The sequence below is a fragment of the Staurois parvus genome, unplaced genomic scaffold (genome assembly GCF_062004578.1).
Source record: "Staurois parvus isolate SC_StPar_1 unplaced genomic scaffold, SC_StPar_1.0 ptg000390l, whole genome shotgun sequence".
Lineage (NCBI taxonomy): Eukaryota > Metazoa > Chordata > Amphibia > Anura > Ranidae > Staurois > Staurois parvus.
Genome location: NW_028318186.1, coordinates 8,074,802 through 8,096,989, shown reverse-complemented (window position 1 = coordinate 8,096,989; position 22,188 = coordinate 8,074,802). Strand labels below are relative to the sequence as shown.

Below are 22,188 nucleotides of genomic sequence, written 5' to 3'. Positions count from 1 at the left end.
GGAGTAGTTAGTGTTAGGCTTCGCTACTACGTTAACATTTACTGTAGCCATTCTCAACCGGGGTTTTGTTGAACCCTAAAGTTTCTCCTTAGGTTGCTCAAGTTCCATGAGCTCTAGAGCTGTGGCTGATTTAATTTTCATTTCATGTTGCCTGCATAGTTCCAGAGCCAACACCATTTAGCAAAACCAGTGGCATGACACCAGAGATCTCTTAGTTGTCTATAAGGGTGGTGTTCAGACTTCCACTGTAAGCAGGCATTCCCAACGAATTGGTTCTCTGAAACCAATAAATTATTGTAATGATTTCTCTGGGATAAATACGTTAAGAAAGGTTGGCTTAGAAAGTACAAGTTTGTACAGTCAGCGCTGCTTCTCAAAGCTTTAACACAGTGGTTCTCAACCTTCCTAATGCCGCGACCCTTTAATACAGTTCCTCATGTTGTGGTGACCCCCAACCATAAAATTATTTACCCAGTAATTATAATTCATGAGTGTCATTTTACCTCCAATACTGCTGCTTTCAACACAGTAGCTGCTTTCAACACAGTAGCTGCTTTCAACACAGTAGCTGCTTTCAACACAGCAGCTGCTTTCTACACAGTAGCTGCTCTTTACACATCGGAAATATGTGTTTTCTGATGGTCTTAGGGGACCCCTGTGAAAGGGTCGTTCGACCCCCAAAGGGGTCGCAACCTACAGGTTGAGAACCACTGCTTTAACAGAATAAAGTGACCTATGAATGAAATTTAGGAAGACTTGCTTCCTCTACAACAGCCATAATCTTAATTCATCCATGAAAGAGTTGGAGCTTCTAAGCATGCTGTAAGCATGGACTGCTGTACTCAAAATGAAGACAATGTCTTAGATACATATAGATAGCAATTAATTGTATCCATGGCAATGGCCTCTTGTACTATGTTTTTTGCAGTTGTAGACAAGCATACAGTACAAATCTGTGGTTTTCAGCATCAATAGAGCAGTGCTGTTATCTTTCATTGGTGTTACTTTAATGCAATTATGTTTGTGCAGAGGTTAATTTAGTGTTGGTGATTAGGTGAGGTGAGAGTGTTAGGTGAGTGTTCAGCTGGCCATACATTATACAACTTTCTTATTCAGGTTCCTTTAGATTTACCTTCAACTATGTAATGCAGGGCCTGCTTGATTGAATACAAAGTGAAAGTGTTTAGGTCTGTTATATGGTTTTGGTAAATCTAAAGGAAAATTATCCAAGAAAATGTTATAATGTATGGTCAGCCAACATTAAAGCAAAACGTCACTCAAAAGGGGAAATTCCACTTTTTCTTCTCCTGCCCCCTCCTCTCCCGTATTTGTAAAGTTTTTTTTAGGTGGGGGGTGGAGCGGTTACCTCATTTTGACATATACCTCTCCCAGTTCCTGACAGATTGCCGCAGTGATCTGAGAGAAAATTTACCCCCTCCTCCTTCCCCCTGCAGTCTCTTGTGACACATGGCAGGTCCCAGGAGACTGCGGGATCATTCACAAGGTTCAGCGCGGCTCACGCATACACAGTGGGCAGCCACAAGGAGTCACAGTCGGCTTTTCACAGTTAAGATGCAGGCACCTGGATCCAAAGACTCGAATGAGGACATCACTGGATTCTGGGACAGGTAAGTGTCTGTTTTTTTAAAAGTCAGCAGCTACAGTACTTGTTGTTGCTGACTTTTACATTTCTTTTTACAGGGTGAAAATCTTTGTCATGCCTTCAGCAATTTGTTCTTTGTTAATTAGGCATTATTAGTATGCCTTATCAGTTTGTAATTCTCTGTTCATTGTGTAACTGCTCCATCTAGTGGCTGTTTGTATATACTGCATCTTTTCACAGTAGAAGTTTGACCCATTTCAGCTTCCATAGCTTGTAGCCTATGAACTCTGATTACATCGTCAGCCCTGCTCATAGCAGCCATTTCCTCATCACAGAATCCATTCCTGTGGTAACCACGCTGCTGGTAGGATCCAACCCTCACATTCAGGCTCACAATAGCATCGTCGTTTCACCTCTTATATCTTTGCAATAAAGACAAAGTTGGACGTTGCTTCTTTGTCAACTCATTGCCGAGAAAGGTTTAGCTGTCTGTCAAGCTATGTACCTTCACACATAAGGAGGACAGAACAATCTTCTTTAAGTCTTTTGAACAGATTAAACATTTAACTGTTGCAGTCTCATTTTAGAGAGTAGCTTAAACCCAGACCAGGTGGGCATAATGGAACACCTCAAGTGTGTACATGATGGTCCTTTGGGTCACAGTCATTGGGTTCATTGGTTGTCATGCCCTCTAACCCTCGTGTATCGTGTATTGTTTTGCTACTGTATTGTCTCATGTCTTGTCCCCCATTCCAATGTACAGCTCTGAGCAAACCCTTTGGCGCTATATAAATACTCTATAATAATAATAATAATAATTCAACCTGGAAGAGGACCATTGCTCAATCGCAGGCCAGTGAGTCTGTTGGGACAGTACTAGAAGGATAAGTATTACAGTGAAAGTGGCTTTTTTTTATTATTACTGTTGAGCTTTAGGTGATAAACTTTCTGGTAGGAGCATGGGAGGTTTAAGTGTTAAAGTGTGAATTTGTGTCAATGATAGTTTAAATGTTGATGATTTTTATGTTTCAGCCTCAAAGAGAACTGGCCTTCCTGACACTAAAACTAATATCAATATAACATGTCAAGTAGATGACACTTGGTCATTTTCTTCTAAAGGGTTTTGCTGTACAACAGTAAACTTTGTACTGAAGGATATCTTTGTCCTTGAAAATGCTAATTGCCTGGCTTTCATACCTGTTGTTAGCTGTGTGTGTGTTGAGTCTTGTCACTTTTGCCTTTCAAACATGTCTGCAGGAGCTTTGCTCTTTTCTTCTTTGGAAAGAAATCTTATCTTGGCTGATTAGATAATAATTGCCTTCACTATTTTCCCCTTGTTCTACAGAAAAAGCTAAAACGGTTACTGAAATACATGGTGTTCCGGGACTACAAATCCAAAGTCCTGAAAACAGTAGAGGAAGAAGATATTGAAGGTAGGTCCTCTTTTTAGTGCTCATTTGACACATTAAACAGCTAAAAAGAAAACTGAATTGTTTGTCATTATTAGCAGTAGTCACATTTGGCTGGATTTGGGGCAGCACAGTGGCTAAATGGTTAACACTTCTGCCTGGCAGTACTAGGGTCGTTGGTTGGAATCCCAGCCACGGCATCACCTGCCTAGAGTTTGCATGTTCTCCCTGTGCCTGCGTATGTTTCCTCCCACACTCCAAAGACATGCTGGTAGGTAATTGGACCCTGTCTAAATTGGCCCTAGTATGTGTATGTATGAATGTAAGTTAGGGACCTTAGATTGTACACCCCTTGAGGGTTAGGGACTGATGTGAATGTACAATATATATGTGTAAAGCGCTGAGTAAATTGACGGTGCTATATATGTACCTGAAATAAATAAAAAATAGATACATTTGTTCTGTAATGTGGAAGATATTTATAGCTTCTCCAAGCTATTTTTATGTTCTCTTGAGCATTAAGGCATTTATTTCCAAACAGCACAAAGACCTTAATCCAATCACCATGGAATGTGTCAAGACAGATATTGATCGGCTAAAAGATGTGTGATGTGAAACTTGTGAAATCGCCCTTTCTAGTTACATAATCATATCCTTGTAAATTGGAAGATTAACATCCATGCAGAGTGCTCACACCAAAGATGGGAGTATGTACAGTACCTTTCCATAGTGACTGGATGAAGGAGTCTGTTTTACCTGTGTGGATATATCAACCATAACATTATGACCATCCAGCATAACATGAGCACACCCCTAATATTGAATAGTTTCCCCTTTTGCTGCCAAAACAACCCTGACCTGCCTAGGCATGAACGCCATTGGATCTTTGAAGGTATGCTGTGGTATCTGGCACCAAGCTGTCAGTAGCAGATCACCGCCTCCACTAGCTTACCTTCTTCCCATAGTGCATCCTGGTGCCATCTCCTTCCCAGGCAGCCGCACACACACACCTGGCCATCCACATGCTTTTGGCTGTGGACATGGTTCAGCATGGGCACCCTGACCGATCTGCGGCTACACAGCCCCATATACAACAAACTGCGATGCACTGTGTGTTTGACGACTCTTTATTGGAACCAGCGTGAACGTTTTCAGCAATTTGAGCTCCAGTAGATCTTGTATTGGATTGGACTACATGGGCCAGCCTTCAATCCCCTGGCTCATCAGTGAGTCTTTGCCGCCCATGACCCTGTCGTTGGTATGCGAGTTTTCCTTTCTTCAATCACTTTTGGTAGGTCCTGACCACTAAAAACTAGTAACATCCCACAAGAGCTGCACTTTTGGAAATGTTCTGACCCAGTCGCCTAGCCATTACAATTTGGCCCTTGTCAAAGTCATTCCAATCCTTACGCTTGCCCACTCTTTCTGCTTTCAGCACATCAACATCAGGCACAGCGTGTTCACTTGCTGTCTAATATATACCACCCACTTTTAGGTGCCATTGTAAGGCACCTAAATCAGTGTTATACACTTTACCTGTCAGTGGTCAGAATGTTATGGCTGATTGGTATAAATGCTGGGATATTTTCCTGACATCCATTATACGTAAAGAAGTGGCTTGGATAAGCTACAAAATATCTTCAACATTATAGAACAAGTCCAACTGAATGTGGCTAAATATTTCCAGCCCTACCATGACCTGGATAAATGGGATCCTTCCCAGCAGCATATACTCACCTTTCCTTCTCTCACCCACCTCTCCATGGGTCAAAGAAAATATATGTTACATCCAGGTATGAAAGAGAATGTGACAGCTCTGGGCCAATCAATGCTGTCAGCTGGGAGTCCAAAGTCCTGTGTAAGCTATGACTCCAGTATCTCACAGCTAAAAAGAACTGGGGAGACCTTCTTTCTGTAGCTCCTCTGATCTGTTTCTATATTTATGGTCATACTATTAAAAGTTAAAAATTTAAATTCATATTAAAACTTTGCTGTATGGAAATCATGATTGTATGATCCCTGTCTTTGAAAGCATTGAATCAACTAAGTATGGGAGAGCAGTATTAAATATTTTTTTTATTTTTTGCTACCACAAAGTTCATATCCTTTACAGAACTCCAGGTGAGCAGTGAAATAAACTGTTGAAATACAAAAATAGGGACTGCTTTAGGCTCCGTTCACATTAGTGCGACTCTAAAGTCGTGTGGTTTCCAGTGCAACTTTGGAATGCGACTTTGATCCAACTTTACTAACAGGAAAGTCACATCAAAGTAGTGCAGGAACCTTTTTAAAGTTGCTGCAACTTCACATAGAGTGGAACAGGTGCCATTGAAATCAAAGGGCTCCGACTTGTCATGTGACTTTGTGTCCAAAGTTGCATGACAAGTCGCACTAGTGTGAACAGAGCTTAACCTGCTAAAGAGTTTTTTGTTTTTTTTTGCCATTTTGTGTCCAGACTTTTCTGCAAGATAGCACAGCTTTGACTTTCATTAAAGCAGCAGCATAGCTTGGTGAACTCATCCCAGACCTCTGAATAAACAATTAAAGAGTAGAAGCACACTTAAAACAGAGCTCCAGTCTCATCTGAAAAAAATAAGTCAGCAGGTGAAAAAAAAAAACTGTACTGCTGACTTTTAAAAAAACAGCTGCTCACCTGTCCCTCGATCCAGCGTGTATTCACACTAGATGGGTTTCCTGGCCATCCTCTCTCCCCCAGCACTGTCATCTTAAGTGTGGGCACCCAGCTTTGACAGCTTGCGGCTTCACACTGCGCATGCGCATTGCAAATGGTCCTGTAGTCTTCTGGGGCCTGTCATGTGTCCCAAAAGACTACGGGGGGGAGGGGGGGACCAATTCCGCTTCCGATCGCCAAGGTGGTTGGAGCAGAAGTGGGACGGGATACCTGTCAAAATCAGGCACTCGCCCCCCCCCCATCCCCAAAAGTGCCAGTTCCTCACTGGGAGCGAGGGTCCAGTCCTTAAAGAGGAACTTCCCTTTCCCCTTTTTGTGTGGAGCTCCGCTTTAAGAGATCATTCTCCTGCTCTCTATTTTCAGCATATTTCCAGCAGCACAGCCTGACTGACTCATAATACTGCTCCTTCCTGTCCTTAGCAGATAATGACAATAGACCAGCCTTCCTTTTTTAATCCCTAAAGCAGAGGTGTCTAACCTGCCGCCCATGGGTTGCATGCAGCCCAAGCCAGCTAATAGTGTGGCCCAACACAAAATCGTAAACTTACTCAAAAATGTTGAATTTGTTTTTTCTTAATTTTTGTAAAAATGTACACTTAGTGAACACATGCAGTTGAAGAAAAATGTGACATTGTCTCTTTACTGGACTTTTATAAGTTTTATCTTCCCAAAGAAAAAGCTGCCACTCTTCACAATCAAGCCTTATTCATGTCATCAGTTTTTGGCAGCACCTATATTTGTGAGAACTATTTTCAAGGATGAAGTACACTAAGGGCAAAATTAGAATCAAAATATCTGAGCACCTTGAGAATTCATTGAGAATTGCTACAACATCCATCAAACCAGAAATTGATGCATTAGTTTATCAAAAACAGTGTGAAATATCACACTAGTTTTATGTTGCCCTCTTTTACTTTTATAATAAAAAATATTATTTAAAAAAATTAAATGTTATCACTCATATATCAGTGATTGTTAACTTGTAATCTGCCCAACTTTTTCTGATCATCAGAGGCCCAGAAAAATCAAAAGGTTGGACTCCCCTGCTCTAAAGGAATCCTTGAAATAATTTTCAGTGCTCGGGAAACCCCTGCTAAAATCAGCTCATGAGGCATCAGTGGGAAAAATCCTCCATACATTGGTGGTCAGTGGGAAGAATATGCCCCATACAGTGGTGATCAGAATGACACCTTTTACAGATTGTTAAAAAAAATCCTTGATGTCATGCTGCTGACTATGTCAAGTGGCTATGGCTCTGGAACTTTGCACCATCAATTGGAAGGTCAATCAGCCACAGCTCAAGGAACCCCTAGCAACCTGTCAAGGAGCCCTGGTTGAGAATGGCTGCAATAGACTGACATAATTTAGGTACTTACACTAGTTACATTTCAATAGACATTTAATTTATATTCAAATGAATAAAGTGTCGTTTGGTCATCAGATTAAAAAAGGGAATATGTGCAATTATTTGCAGCCATGTTTAAAAATATTTAGTATTTTCTTTTCTTTGTCAATCTGAAGAATGTTTATTTTTTCACTGGAGGTCTTCTTTAGAGTGGGAGAGACGAAAAGCATCTACTATTTGGTAGACTGGTTGAAGAACAGATATAAGCACGCCATGCTTGTTATGAGGAAGCTGTTTCCTTTCATGGATGTTTTCTTAAACTGGGAATGATTAAGCCAGTAATTGATTTCAGCATGTGTAATTTCAGTGTGGTGACAATGGGCAGAAGAGGTAGCTTTGAAGCTGATCGCAGAGGACAGCTGCTTGTGCATTATGCAGGATTCCTGCAGCACAGGCCATGCACACCGAGGTGTTCCGTGTGTGTTTCCATGCCAGAGTCTGTGCCAACAGAATGGCTCATGAAGTGTAATAATTTCCTTTATGGTTCACTGATTATTCAGCCTTCTGTGGTTGCAAATGAAATAAAATGCCAGTACATCTCTTTCATTCATAACCTGCCCTGGAAAAATGATACAAAGCAACTGGTTGCTATAGTCAACACTGCTGCTTTTCTGAATTTCAGAATCAAGTTCGTGTGTCTTAAAGTGTAATTAAACCCTCAAAAAACTGAAATTTAAAATATTGGGGCTTACAGTACTTTGATACGGTGGTTCAATTAATTTCCTGGTGATCCTTCCTGCAAGTGTACACACTTCTTGTCTTAGGGCATTGGTCGCCTTAGATTTTTTTTCACCTTTTATTATTTATTTTATTTAAATTTATTTTTTACGCTCTCTTTATTTTTATTTATTTTTGTCATCTTTCTTGCTATCACAAGTGTTCATCCCTTGTGATACTATAGGCAGTGACATGTGTTCTTTACTGAGAGTTTTGGGGTCTATTAGACCCCAGAGCTCTCCTCTGCCCTCAGAAACATAACAAAATTATCTAAAGAGACCACACAATAGTAATTGTCTTCTTTAGGGCTCACTTTCTGATTGAAACCTCAGACAGAGCCATATATTAATGAATGAGTCACTATAATAATTCATCCACTAGTTTGTGCAAATATTAGCATAAAGTATATGTATACCCTCACCTTGAAAAACAAAACAACCCATTCAGTTTAAAATAAAAATGAAAGGCAAAACATTTATGCATACATTTAAAAGATGATTAAAAATACATTCCCCCCACCCCCCTTTTTCTTTTTTTTTTTTTTTCTTTTTTTTTTTAGAAGTGATCACATAATCTCTGTTCTCAGCTGCATCGAGAGGTGAGGGTGAAGAAACAACAGCACACTGGTCTTCCTAGTGAATGGCTGTGCAGAGGGGGTATGTCAGCACAAGCCTGATCATTGGAGGAGATCTGGCTGAGTTCCCAGCACAGCTAGAGAAGAGACAATGCTGTGATCTCCTGCCTAGTGTGGTCAGTTTTAATGGAAGGAATACAAAGAGAACAGGATACTTTTTCATACAAGTACATGGTACAGCAGGTACATATCAGGATTCTGAAATGTTGGATTTACATATTGTTTAAGCTACTGAGTTCTGTAAACAGATGCACGCAGGCTCTCTTTCTCTCTCTCTCTCTGTATATACAGTCAGGTCCATAAATATTGGGACATTGACACAATTCTAACATTTTTGACTCTATACACCACCACAATGGATTTGAAATGAAACGAACAAGATGTGCTTTAACTGCAGACTGTCAGCTTTAATTTGAGGGTATTTACATCCAAATCAGGTGAACGGTGTAGGAATTACAACAGTTTGCATATGTGCCTCCCACTTGTTAAGGGACCAAAAGTAATGGGACAATTGGCTTCTCAGCTGTTCCATGGCCAGGTGTGTGTTATTCCCTCATTATCCCAATTACAATGAGCAGATAAAAGGTCCAGAGTTCATTTCAAGTGTGCTATTTGCATTTGGAATCTGTTGCTTTCAACTCTCAAGATGAGATCCAAAGAGCTGTCACTATCAGTGAAGCAAGCCATCATTAGGCTGAAAAAAACAAAACAAACCCATCAGAGAGATAGCAAAAACATTAGGCGTGGCCAAAACAACTGTTTGGAACATTCTTAAAAAGAAGGAACGCACCGGTGAGCTCAGCAACACCAACAGACCCGGAAGACCACGGAAAACAACTGTGATGGATGACTGAAGAAAACACCCTTCACAACAGTTGGCCAGATCAAGAACACTCTCCAGGAGGTAGGTGTATGTGTGTCAAAGTCAACAATCAAGAGAAGACTTCACCAGAGTGAATACAGAGGGTTCACCACGAGATGTAAACTATTGGTGAGCCTCAAAAACAGGAAGGCCAGATTAAAGTTTGCCAAACGACATCTAAAAAAGCCTTCACGGTTCTGGAACAACATCCTATGGACAGATGAGAGCAAGATCAACTTGTACCAGAGAGATGGGAAGAGAAGAGTATGGAGAAGGAAAGGAACTGCTCATGATCCTAAACATACCACCTCATCAGTGAAGCATGGTGGTGGTAGTGTCATGGCGTGGGCATGTATGGCTGCCAATGGAACTGGTTCTCTTGTATTTATTGATGATGTGACTGCTGACAAAAGCAGCAGGATGAATCCTGAAGTGTTTCGGGCAATATTATCTGCTCATATTCAGCCAAATGCTTCACAACTCATTGGACGCCGCTTCACAGTGCAGATGGACAATGACCCAAAGCATACTGCAAAAGCAACCAAAGAGTTTTTTAAGGGAAATAAGTGGAATGTTATGCAATGGCCAAGTCAATCACCTGACCTGAATCCGATTGAGCATGCATTTCACTTGCTGAAGACAAAACTGAAGGGAAAATGCCCCAAGAACAAGCAGGAACTGAAGACAGTTGCAGTAGAGGCCTGGCAGAGCATCACCAGGGATGAAACCCAGCGTCTGGTGATGTCTATGCGTTCCAGACTTCAGGCTGTAATTGACTGCAAAGGATTTGAAAGCAAGTATTAAAAAGTGAAAGTTTGATTTATGATTATTATTCTGTCCCATTACTTTTGGTCCCTTAACAAGTGGGAGGCACATATGCAAACTGTTGTAATTCCTACACCATTCACCTGATTTGGATGTAAGTACCCTCAAATTAAAGCTGACAGTCTGCAGTTAAAGCACATCTTGTTTGTTTCATTTCGAATCCAATGTGGTGGTGTATAGAGCCAAAAATGTTAGAATTGTGTCGATGTCCCAATATTTATGGACCTGACTGTATAGAATATGAATTATAAACCATATTAAAAAAAACTTTTTTAAAACACGTACATTAATAAGATTATACCTTATATTTATATCATGCTGAACACTTTAACATGTATCTTAAAAAATATAGAAAAAACTATTCTGTATATTCCCTTTTATTCCTGGTGTTTTCTGCCTTTAAACACTCCTGCATATTGGTGTATGTGTTCATGCACACTTAGGCTTGTAGAGGATTTTAGAGGCAGAAAAAACCCCATTGTCAGTGCGTCCAGGAGCAGTGGTGTTTTGGCAGAAAAAAAATATGAGACCCGTGTAAATGTACGTCAATTCTAGGAGCGTTTAGAGCTTGAGTGTTAATTAATTTCAATCGTCTGAATAAAGCTGCTTTCACACTGCTTTATTGCAAAAATATGGTAAAAACACTTATGGATTTTTGTAGCACTTATTATTATTATTATTATACAGGATTTATATAGCGCCAACAGTTTGCTCAGCTCTTTACAATATAACGGGAGACAATACAGTTCAATACAAGAGGGATAGGAGGGCCCTGCTCCTTGGAGCTTACAATCTAGAAGGGAGTGGCTAGTGGTACAAAAGGTAGTAACTCTGGGGGATGGACTGGTAGGAGGAGTAGAAGATTCCATTATTAACTGAGGGCAAGATAGGCTTCCCTGAAGAGAGAGGTTTTCAGAGATCGCTTAGAAGTGAGCTGAGTAGGTGATAGTCTGATAAATTGGGATAGAGAGTTCCAGAGGATGGGAAAGCTCTTGAGAAGTCTTGGAGACGAGCATGGGAGGAGGAGACAAGGGAGCTAGAGAGCAGGAGGTCTTGTGAGGAGTGGAGAGAACGGTTTGGGTGATACTTGGAGACAAGATCGGTGATGTAATTTGGGGCAGAGTTAGAAATGCCTTTATACGTTATTGTTAATGTTTTGAATTTTATCCGTTGGGCAACAGGAAGCCAGTGGAGGGATTGGCAGAGAGGGGTGGCTGATACAGAATGGTTAGTAACGTGGATGAGTCTGGCAGCAGCATTCATGATAGACTGAAGAGGAGATAGCCTGTGATTAGGTAGGCCATTGAGGAGGGAGTTACAATAGTCAAGGCGAAATATAACCAGGGAGTGAATAAGTTGCTTAGTGGTTTCCGAGGTTAGGAACGGTCGTATCTTGAAGATGTTGCGGAGGTGAAGTCTACAAGTTTTGGACAGCGATTGGATTTGGGGCTGAAAGGACAGATGGGAGTCTAGGATTACACCTAGTACACTGGCATGAGGGGAGGGACTGATGATTGTGTTATTGATCTTGATGGAGAAGTCAGGGGAGGGGGCACGGCTGGAGGGAATACTAAGAGCACACTTTCGGTGTATTTTCTGGTTTCCTGACATCAGCCTGCATTTGTGACTCAAACGCACCAAAAGTGCAACCATGGGTGTGTCTTTGATGCTTTTTGTAACACATATACGGAAGAAAAACTGATCAATGTGAAAGCAGACTGAATTATTATTCTGACCAATGAAATGAATTAAAGATGCTAAACATGTTTATATGCTTTAGACACGTGGATTTTTTTTTTTTGCATCTGTGTCCCACTTCCTGTTGCAAGCCAAAGCATCGCGGCCACAACAGGCGTATGTTCCTGCCTGCTGTATTTTCAGCTTGAGGTGGAGCAGTTGGAGGAGGGGCAGTCATTAAAACTGTGGCTGAACCGTGTGTTTTAACCACGCCCCAACCACAAGTGTAACCAAGTCCTTTATCCAGTCCTCAATGATGACTAGTAGCTGCTAAAGAAAATCAGAATGTGATGTGAGTGTAGTATTGTATAAGAATATCTTGACTATCAGGTGCTGTTTTAAGTAGATGGAATTTAGGAGTATGTAGAGAACTGAATTAGTATGACACCTTGTATATTTAATGAAATTAAACATTTGTTGAAAACAGAAATTAAGAAGTTTGGCATATTGGATACATTTTAAGAAAGTTGATCATGATCACTCAATGCCAAGCTGCAGTGGGAAAAAGTCAAATGCAAGAGTTTAATGCTTGGTAAGTCTAGGAGTAGAGAAATAAGCTGCAATATTTGCCTTACTCCTTGCTTCTGCAGACTTCCACCACGTTGTGCAATCGGTACCTTCAAACATCTACACTTTGGAAGACGAGGGCTTATCCACAAGCCAGAATGCCAGAGAGAAAGTGGAGAGCACTCACCATGGGGAAAGTGAGGAATAAGTATTGCAGCTTACTCCTCCACCCCAAGACTGCAACCAGAGTGCCATAGAGAAGGTACTTTGGGGGACAAGTCACACAGCAGTGGTGAAAGCTTGCCAGAACAAGGAATACAGTATATAGTACAGCTTATTGCTCTCCTTCTAGACTTAACAAGCATTTTACCCATGCAGTGCAAGGGCCCCCCGCTACAAAGGTTTTATTTATTTATTTATTTTTTTAACAAATCCTGGAATTCAGCTTTAAGTATTGAATACAGTTTTGGATACCACACTATAAGATGGATAGTAGAGAGTTGGGAAAGGTAAGTAAAATAGGTGAAAAATTACTGTGGAGTTGGCAGTGATGGTCTGTTGCTCTTGATGCAGCTCCAGTATTCTTTAAACAAAGATGTGACACATAAACATCACATTTAGCTGGTGAGTACCTTCCAAGCTATATTATTTACTTAACTGGTATATTTTGCATCCCTCGGACAGTTAAAGAATTTGAACTGAATAAGGCCACAGGCTATACTGTAACCCGTCAGACAAAAAAGTCTTTTTCTGTAAACTGCAGTTGCCTATGTCAGAAAGGGCTTTCAGCAACTTCGTAAGGGGTAAAATATTGTGGTTGCAGGGGTTGTAATTTTTTTTTTTTATTTATTGTTTAGTCACCAAAGTGATTTTTGTTTGAAAATGAGTAGTTAGGGCCCTTGGTATGTCCAATGGCAGCCCCTTGCAGAATACCTCTGCTGCTTTTGTCTCTCATTTGAGTTTAACCCATAGCTACTAGATAAAGAATAGTCTCATTTCCAAGTTGCACATCCTATGGCAGCCAAACCACTGTGTTGATAAGTGTTTCAGCAACAGGCACAAGCGTATATCACCAGATGCCACTGTCATCCAGTGTACGTGGAAATCTTAGGAATAACTTCAGGTCCACGGAGGTCTTCTTCATCAAGTCATGTGCTTTATTGAATGAAAATACAACACAGCAATACAGAAAAACATTTGACATGGTATAGCACAATAAACAAATACACACTTGTGCAGTACAAAAAAATCCAGAATTGTCTCACAAGTTATAGTCTAGAAACCTCTCCAAGACCCTGTGATCTGACAAGGATTGCCAAAATGGGGAGATCAAGTGCACCACCTCAGGGGGAGTGGGGAGGGGGGCAGAGGGACGGACAGAACAAAGAAACTATGGGCAACAGGAAGGGAGGCAGCTGGAAAGGAAGAACTACAAGGGCGGAGGGGTAGCAACACAACACCTAGTCTAAGTAGGGAAAGTCCGTACATAAATACTGCCTACTGGGAAGTCCAGGGCTGCCAGACTTTGTCATACTTCCACGGACAGCCACGGTTAATATATGTAAGCTCATACAAGGGCAGAGCAGCATCAATCATGGCTTCCCAGGATGACACAGCACAGAGAACAGTGGAGGCCCATTTACAGAGAATTTCTTTCCTAGCATAAAATAGGAGATCAATAAGTGTGGTGAGGTTGCTGGGCGTCATCAGGAATCCCCAACAGTGCCAACTCCAGAGACTTAGGAATCAACTGAAGTCTAAGGTTAGTCAAATCAAATGCTTTGGACCAAAAGACAGAGACCTTAGGACACTCTTAGAAGATATGACAATAGGAGCCTAGGTGTACCTGACAACAAGAGCAGTGAGGGTCCCAGGCAGGATAGATTCTATGCAGTCTCTCTGGGGTACCATCAAGTCATGTTTAACTGTATAAAATATTTTTTATGTTTACTTATAAAATAACATTCTGTTTTGCCACACATGCCCTGAAGATGTTTTGAGGCCCTTTCATGCAAAATAAAATAATAAATAAAATGAAGGCTGAACTTAATATAGTAATAAAAACACCACCTATTACTACAGTTATGTGTTCCTGTGAAATGTATTTTTACATGCAACTATTTAAAGTGGAATTTTAGTCAAACACTTAATTAAGGCTAAACCTCCTACCCCCTATCTAAGCCATTCTGTCTACCCTGTAAACAAAAGATCTGTATACTTACCTATTCTGAAGCCACTCTGGTCTGGTCACATGATCTCTCCAGTGCGGGCTTCTGTGTATAGGAGAGATCACCAACAATGGCTGCAAATGCCTAGGAGATGATGTCACCCATAGGCTTACTGTGGGACTACCGTTGTTGGCTGTCCTTCCTCTACACTGAAGCCGGCACTGAAAGCAGATTATAGAACCAACTGGACTGGGGCTGCTTCAGAATAGGTAAGTATACAGATCTTTTCTTTACAGAGTTGGATAGAATAGGATTAGAATTGGGGTGGGAGTAGGTTTAGCCTTAGTTTGAGTGTGACTAAACTTCCACTTTAAGTACATATTTAATTTGGTGTCACCTTCTGTACAGTAGCAATCAGAAGAGGTTAGAGAGCAACAATACTAGGGGCCAAAACTTTGTGTTGAGGTGCTTATGAAATAATAAGAAACTTTCTGAAAGAAGGAATATGCTGTCTCTTCACTGTCCAATCACATGATGGAATGCAGCACAGAGAAGTCAGGTCACCAATCTGGTTTTGTTGTGAAAGTGTCAGGACAGGATAAGCAGAAATACAAATCCTTTTTCAGGTAAAACTTCTTCCATATATAGAATGTTTTCAATGGTTAATTTCACCATTTGCCTAGAATTGAGGTTTAAAGGACCTGAAAAAGAGTAATGTGTTGGTGACACGTCTCTTTATGTACTGGCTGAAGGATATTTTGGGGCTTGTTGTTCCTCTAGCAGCCAGAGTTTCTAAAGCTACCCAACCAGTGGGCCCACTTACGTCCAAGTTTCTGTACTGAATGTGTCGATCTGTATCCTTTTAACAGTAACAGCACTTTTATTTAGTCTGTAATGTTCTGTCTGTTTCTATGCACAATTTGAATCTGGAATGTCATGAGCTGGATAAGTGCGTTTTAATAACATCTTCACCTCTGCTGGACCTACTATTATATGGCAGCTCTGATGAGAAACATCAGTAGCTTTTCAGGCCTTGCCATATTCCCTTTTCCATCTTACGGTCTGTGTGCAGATTTAAAACACCTGAAATAATAACTTTCAGGAAAGAGAAGCGTATTTTTGGAAGACATTATGCAGTAATTAACATAACTTAGAAGGTTTTTAAATATATGTTATTCGCACAGTTTTGACTATCTTGAAAGGAATGTTCTCATTTTATTTTTCAACCATTCCATATTTCTGTTTCAAATGTTCGCATGTTGTCCTTAACATTCTCCTGTTCCTCCCTGTATTTTGCCATTGCTTGTAATCTAGATTTAAAAGGGGTTTTCCAAGCTAAATAAATGCTGGCCTCCTGTTTTTTGTATACTAATGTTGAAGACCCACCATACAATCTCCCTTTATAAACATCATTTTGTTTTCATTTAAATACAGCATATACCTTCAGTCAGTGTGGAAAACATATGTACTGAAGCTTAAACACAGAAAAGAGAAATTTTTCAAAACAGTTTTGCATGGAACTTTATGACCTTGTCAGCCAATTGTGAAAAAGCTTTTAGAAGCATGTGCATCTAAAGAGATACTGAATTTTATCTGATATAATTCCTTAGAACCAAATCCTCTCTTTAAGCACACCTCTGACAGTAGTTGAACGTGTATCTATAGCCAAAACCCCAAATATTTTTTTTTTTTTTTTTGCTGTTCCATTTGGGAGATTTCCCTTCACTCCCTGTCCTGGAGACACAATGATAAAGACAAAGGAAATCTTTACAAAACAAAAGGAGTTTCCACTGATGCTAATAAAGATAGGGATGTGTAAGTACAGTATGCATCTTTGATGTCTACGGAGGCCAAAAAATTTTCGCAGGTGGAGGGAAGCAAGGACACATTGGGTGGGTACAGAATTTTTGAATCCGAACAAATCTGTTGAGAATCTCTTAGATCTAGTCTGTGGTGGATGTCTCCTTTCACTTAGGGAACAGTGAACAGGTTGGAATAGGAACCCTGAAAGCTCTCTCCCTCATGGAGACCATGGCACCATGGTTATGACCCCTTCGGAGAGGAGCTGTTCAAGAGCAGCTTTAAGGTCCACCAGTTTTTGCATGACAACATAGCAGGCTCTGAAACCCTTACGTATGAAATGTCCCTTTGAACGGTTGTCATTGGAACAGTAGACCTTTTCCCCCTCACCTCCTATTGTGGTGACAGATGGAAAATTGTATGTTTCCCATCACTTCAGAGGCTGTGAGCATGGTCACAGAAATAACTAGAACGGGTGAATCTACCTAGCAGACACACAGACAATAAAAGTCTGTTGGAGGCTCTTACTCACCACTCTGTCCAAAGCTCTAAAATATTTTAGCAATACATACACTTTAATGCAAGGTAATGCCACAAATGTTATGCTTGATTACCCCTAAATATTGAGCAAATGTGTTCCTACCCCCCATTCTACAATGCAATTGTTTGGTGAGCACTGTCGTAATGTGGGGTAAAGGCATGTTCAGCCCTATAAGACTTATTTTTATAAAGACTCTGTAAAAGTATAATATGGCTCATTGCTACAGTCTGTGGTTATATTTTCCTGTATTTTGCAGGTTACTTTACAATATACTTTAAAATATGCAAAAGGAAATTTATGCTATAAACGCCCTTGATGATAACTGTCAACTGATAAGGGAATAGTCACAAATGTATACAATATTTGCAAACTTGTTTTGATTGTCTAGTTTTATTAAAGTGACACTGTCACCACAGGGTCATTTATAGGAGAAGGCCAGTCCTGTAAAGATGCCCATCTATACTTAAAACAGCAGTAGATGTCTTGAAATGGCGCTGCTTCACTGTTTACTAACCACTGCAGGTAATTGACCCTTCTGAGTGGGTAGACGACTTGTTCTTCTATAATGGTTCCTTCATCTGGTTTGTTTATCCTGTATTGACATATGAAAATGTAAGAGCAGTCCTTGCATGTGATGGGAGGAGCATGTGTTCACATACCTAGAAGCGTGAACTACCTGCAGTGGCGAGGGAACAGTGAAGAGGCAGTGTTTCAAGACACAGCCTGCCTGAAAAGTAAGCATAGATGGACATATTTTATATGGCCAGTCTTCTTTTATAAGTGACTCTATGGTAACAGAGTCACTTTTAACTGAGACAAGGCATTAAGAAATGCTTATCCTTTAATCATGATAGTTGATTGGCCACTATAGGAATCCATAAATTTCCCAATAAAAATATCTATCTATATCCCAACAAGAGTGCTAAAAATGATCTTCATGGCTAAAGAATAAGCATGCATTATGCATGCCACAGTAGGGGTGCTCGTGCATGCCTCTATGAAGGTGCCCAGTAAATAAACCACAGTTATGCATTTGGCCTTCACTTTGCCAATTCTGTTGCTTTCATTAGCTTACAACCATAAACACGTCCAGATTTCAAATTCCCAAATAATAAAACCTGGGATGGAAGTTGTTTAACCACTTGCCCTCCTGAGGATTTCCCCCCCCCCCCCCTTCCTGACCAGGCCATTTTTTGCGTTCCAGCACTGCATTACTTTAACTGACAATTGCGCGGTCATGCAACACTGCACCCAAATTAAATTTACATCCTTTTTTCCCCACGAATTGAGCTTTCTTTTGGTAGTATTTGATCGCCTGTGCTGTTTTTTTTTATTTTTTGTGCTATAAAAAAATGACAATTTTGAGAAAAAAAACAATATTTTTGACTTTTTTGCTATTAAACATGTCCAGTAAAAACATTTTTAAAAGTCACATTTCGCCATAAATTTACACCAAAATGTATTCTGCGGCATGTCTTTGCTAAAACAAAATCTCAATACGTGTAAATTAATTGGTTTACGTGAAAGTTATAGCGTTTACAAATAGCGGTATATATACTGGGATTTTTTTATTTTTACTAGTAATAGCAGTAATCAGCGACTTATAGTGGGACTGTGGCAGACATTCTGATACTGGGGGGAACTGACTTGGTGTCACTGATATCCCCAGTGACACCGATACAGTGATCAGTGCTAAAAAAAAAAAAGCACGGACACTGTGGTAATGGCACTGGGCAGGAATGGGTTAACATGAGGGGAGATCAAAAGGTTAACTGTGTGCTGGGAGTGTTTTACTAGGGGGCGGGGGGGGGAGTTTCACTGTAATCACACTGCTCTGGATGACTGTGATTTGCACAGCCATCCAGAGCAGTGTGCCCAAGCTGACAGGTAGGAGGACTGTTAGTAAACAAAACAGTCCTCCTCCCCATCGGTAATTGTCAGAAATCACGGGCGAGTAATTACCGGCCAGGGCCTGGTGATTGACAGCTGCGACCGCGAATAGCAGAATATGCGTGATTTTGCGCACCCGTGCCATCCTGTAGCAGTATTTCTGCTATAGGGCGGACAGAAAGCAGTTAAAAATGCATTTATATGTAACATAAACATGGTTTTGATTGACTTTCATCCATAAACAAAGAAATTAGTGAGTTTTAAACCCGACTGAAAGACATCGAATTGCATTAAAATGGCATAGTTTCTAGCCGGCATAAGTTGCACATAGCTCCGCCTATCCTGTCCTTTCTGTTGAGCATTACCATTTTTTACAGAGGCTACCTATCACAGTGACAGCCAAGTAACAAAACTCAACAGGCAGGTGTAGCTGGTGACCACAGGAGGTGATAGCTGACTGCCTATCCGACTGTCATTATTTTGGGTGTCCTTGGAATTGTCATATCAAATTTAGATTTTTTTTTTAAGCAGCATCAAGTTCACTTTAAGGATGATTGATATAGAGGTCCAAGGTTTAAGGAACTGTCATTCAGTGACATAAGAACATTTTCATTATTGGCAGATCACAGATTCTCAAATTGACCTATCCACTTGCTTTACCAGTTTTCCTATATCTAGTTTTCCTTCCATCATGCACTTCTATTTTCCTTGATAGATTTTGCAGTATCTTCAGTGTGTCATAATGCCAACACAGATATAGCATTGTTCATATTTTTCTGCTTCCCTCTTGTGTACAGAGAAGCTGGCTGCCAACAGTAATGCAAATAAACGTCAGAAGCTAGCCCAGGATTTCCTAAACTCCATTGATCAGACTGGTGAGCTGCTAGCACTAATGGAAGATGATGACATCGATGAAGTTAAACAGGAACGTATGGAGGTACACTTAATTTTCTAACTTGTTGATTCCCTAAAGTTTTGGATGTGTACCCTTCAAGTAGGACATGGTGAGTTTGGAAAATATGGGTCAGCGCTGGGAAAATAGTGAGATCTGATGTACTTCACACTGTGTGGAGAGAATGGGGGAGTAATACTGAACACCACGTCACCCTAATTTTCTCCAGAATTCTCAAGTCAGTAAAAGAAATGGTCAGGTAGGAAGAAATGCAGCAGTATCATAAACCACCATTAGCCAGAGTCCTCAATTGTCTCCTATTTCGGCCTGTTCTTAAATGGCCAGGTGGTAAACAGACTGCAGATAGTTTGAACAGTATACATCTGTGAATATGTTTTTTTTTTCTGAAAAATATTTGTGAAAGAGCCGCCAACCTAATATCTATATAATGATCAAGTGTAGCTGCCCCTTCAGTGTAAAAAAAATACTATATATATGAAAAAAACATAATTATTGTAAAGCGCTGAGCAAACTGTTGGCGCTATATAAATCCTGTATAATAATAATAATAATTAAAGGTACTGTAGGCGCTACTTCTGAAATAAATGATACCAACAACCTTTTAAATAGAAAAATGTCAATAAAGTCTGTGAAAAACCATCAGTACATAATTGTACAGTCCAGATAATCATAAAATATCTATATGAGATATCTAATCCAGATAATTAATAAATTAATAAAGTGTCAATGCAACAAATCCGCAGAGAACCCATACACCATGTTCACAGAAGCCAATGGTAAGTGTTCATGCCATAAACCAAATCCAGTGATCCACCACGTTACTTAGTTAATCTGGCTGAAAAAGACAAAAGTCCATCCAGTTCAACCATTAACGTGTGATAAGATTAATACTGTAACTTACCAGATCTTTGTAGCCAGTGAGCCTATCACACCTCTCAATTGAGAGCATCAGCAAGAAGAGGAAATGGAACAGGTAACATCACAATCTTCTAATGAGTAATCTATCATATATGGGAATGACACACATACTGTACACTCAGAGAGATAAAACTCCATAGTGTAGTATATTTATTTGGTTAAAATCGCAAAGTCAGTAAAAACAGATTGCGCTCACATTTTGTTGTGCCTGATTGGCATTAACACACAAAGTGTAGGGTAGGATCAAACACCATGCATCGCCACTCACAATCCCTGAACTGGCATGCGGTCCACAGACCAGAACTGGTTCACCGAAAGTGACGTGGACAGAGACCGGAAGTGACGATGACGCTATTCTGAGAATTGCATTGAGGCTTGGCCATTGTCATCACTTCCAGTTCTGGGTGCCACTGGAATAAACAGGTTTTTTTCACACCTGAACTACTTCCACCACACTGATGCCTCCTACTGAAAAAAGAAGGATGCCACCCATCCTGAGCATCAGGTGCCACCACAACCTTATCAAAGAACCTGTGTAAAGACAAAAGTATTCTCCACAAGCATTGTTCCTATTGCATTATCACTTGAATGGTTTAATGCAGGCATGTCCAAAGTCCGGCCCGCGGGCCATTTACGGCCCGGGGGTCGGTTTAATACGGCCCTCCAACAGCCCTCCCTGCTCTGTGTAATGTGGCCCTCCCACGGCCCTCCCTTCTATGGCAGGCAGTCTTCTGCTTGAGAGCAAAGGGCAGTGCGCATGCCTGACTGCGGCGCGTTCTCCCTGGTCTGTGTAAATGCGGCTGTCGCACGGCCCTCCCTTCTGTGGCAGACAGTCTTCTGCTTGAGAGCAGTGCGCATGCGTGACTGCGCCGCGCTGGGAGCGACAGAGGGCGGTGACGTCAGGGTCGGGCTTCCAGCGTGAAGTGTGTTTCTCTTCCCCTCCCGGCTGCCGAGCAGAGACTTCAGCTCCAGCTACCTTTTTCACTCTTCACATTAGTGCAGGTAAGTTTTTTTTTAATTTATTTTCAATACATTGTGAAAACTCAGCTGTCAGTTGATCCTAATGTTATGAAATGAAAAGTATGTCGTTTGCAATTAACTTGGCATAAAATAATTTATTTGCATTTAATTGTAATGGTTCAAAGAATGTTCTGAAAAATGTTCGGCCCTCCACCATGTTCACTTCATCCAATCTGGCCCTCTTTGAAAAAAGTTTGGACACCCCTGGTTTAATGCAACCTGCCAGATGTAATTACCCATATGCTTGTACTTTTCACTCATCTCGTTTGATACATTGAGCGAAAAATACTATGCTATACAGGGCTCTTTACTTTGTTTCTTTTTTGTTTGTTTCTACTATCAATGTTCTTTGTGGGTTGTTAAATGACAAAATGTAATTATTCCTAAAATATAATAGGGCTGCGCACCTCGGCCATGGTAGAGGCATCCTTACAGTTGATAAAAACAATGCTTTAGAAGGGCTTGGGAATGCAGGTAAAGTGTATCTAAACCCCAAACACTTTTTTTTTTAGTTTCTCAGGAAGTGTGAGGAAATTTAGATAATAGTT

General features: G+C 40.6%; 1 protein-coding gene across 3 annotated transcripts in view; it reads left to right on the top strand.

Annotated features, from left to right (window-relative positions):
- Positions 1 to 22,188, top strand: part of SUPT3H (SPT3 homolog, SAGA and STAGA complex component) — a 692,202-nt gene that overhangs the window by 465,257 nt on the left and 204,757 nt on the right. For all 3 annotated transcript variants that reach the window (XM_089686064.1, XM_089686066.1, XM_089686065.1), the window contains 2 exons: positions 2,949 to 3,036; positions 19,587 to 19,726. In XM_089686064.1, the coding sequence (XP_089542190.1) occupies positions 2,949 to 3,036; positions 19,587 to 19,726 (228 nt within the window). The remainder of the gene's footprint in view (positions 1 to 2,948; positions 3,037 to 19,586; positions 19,727 to 22,188) is intronic.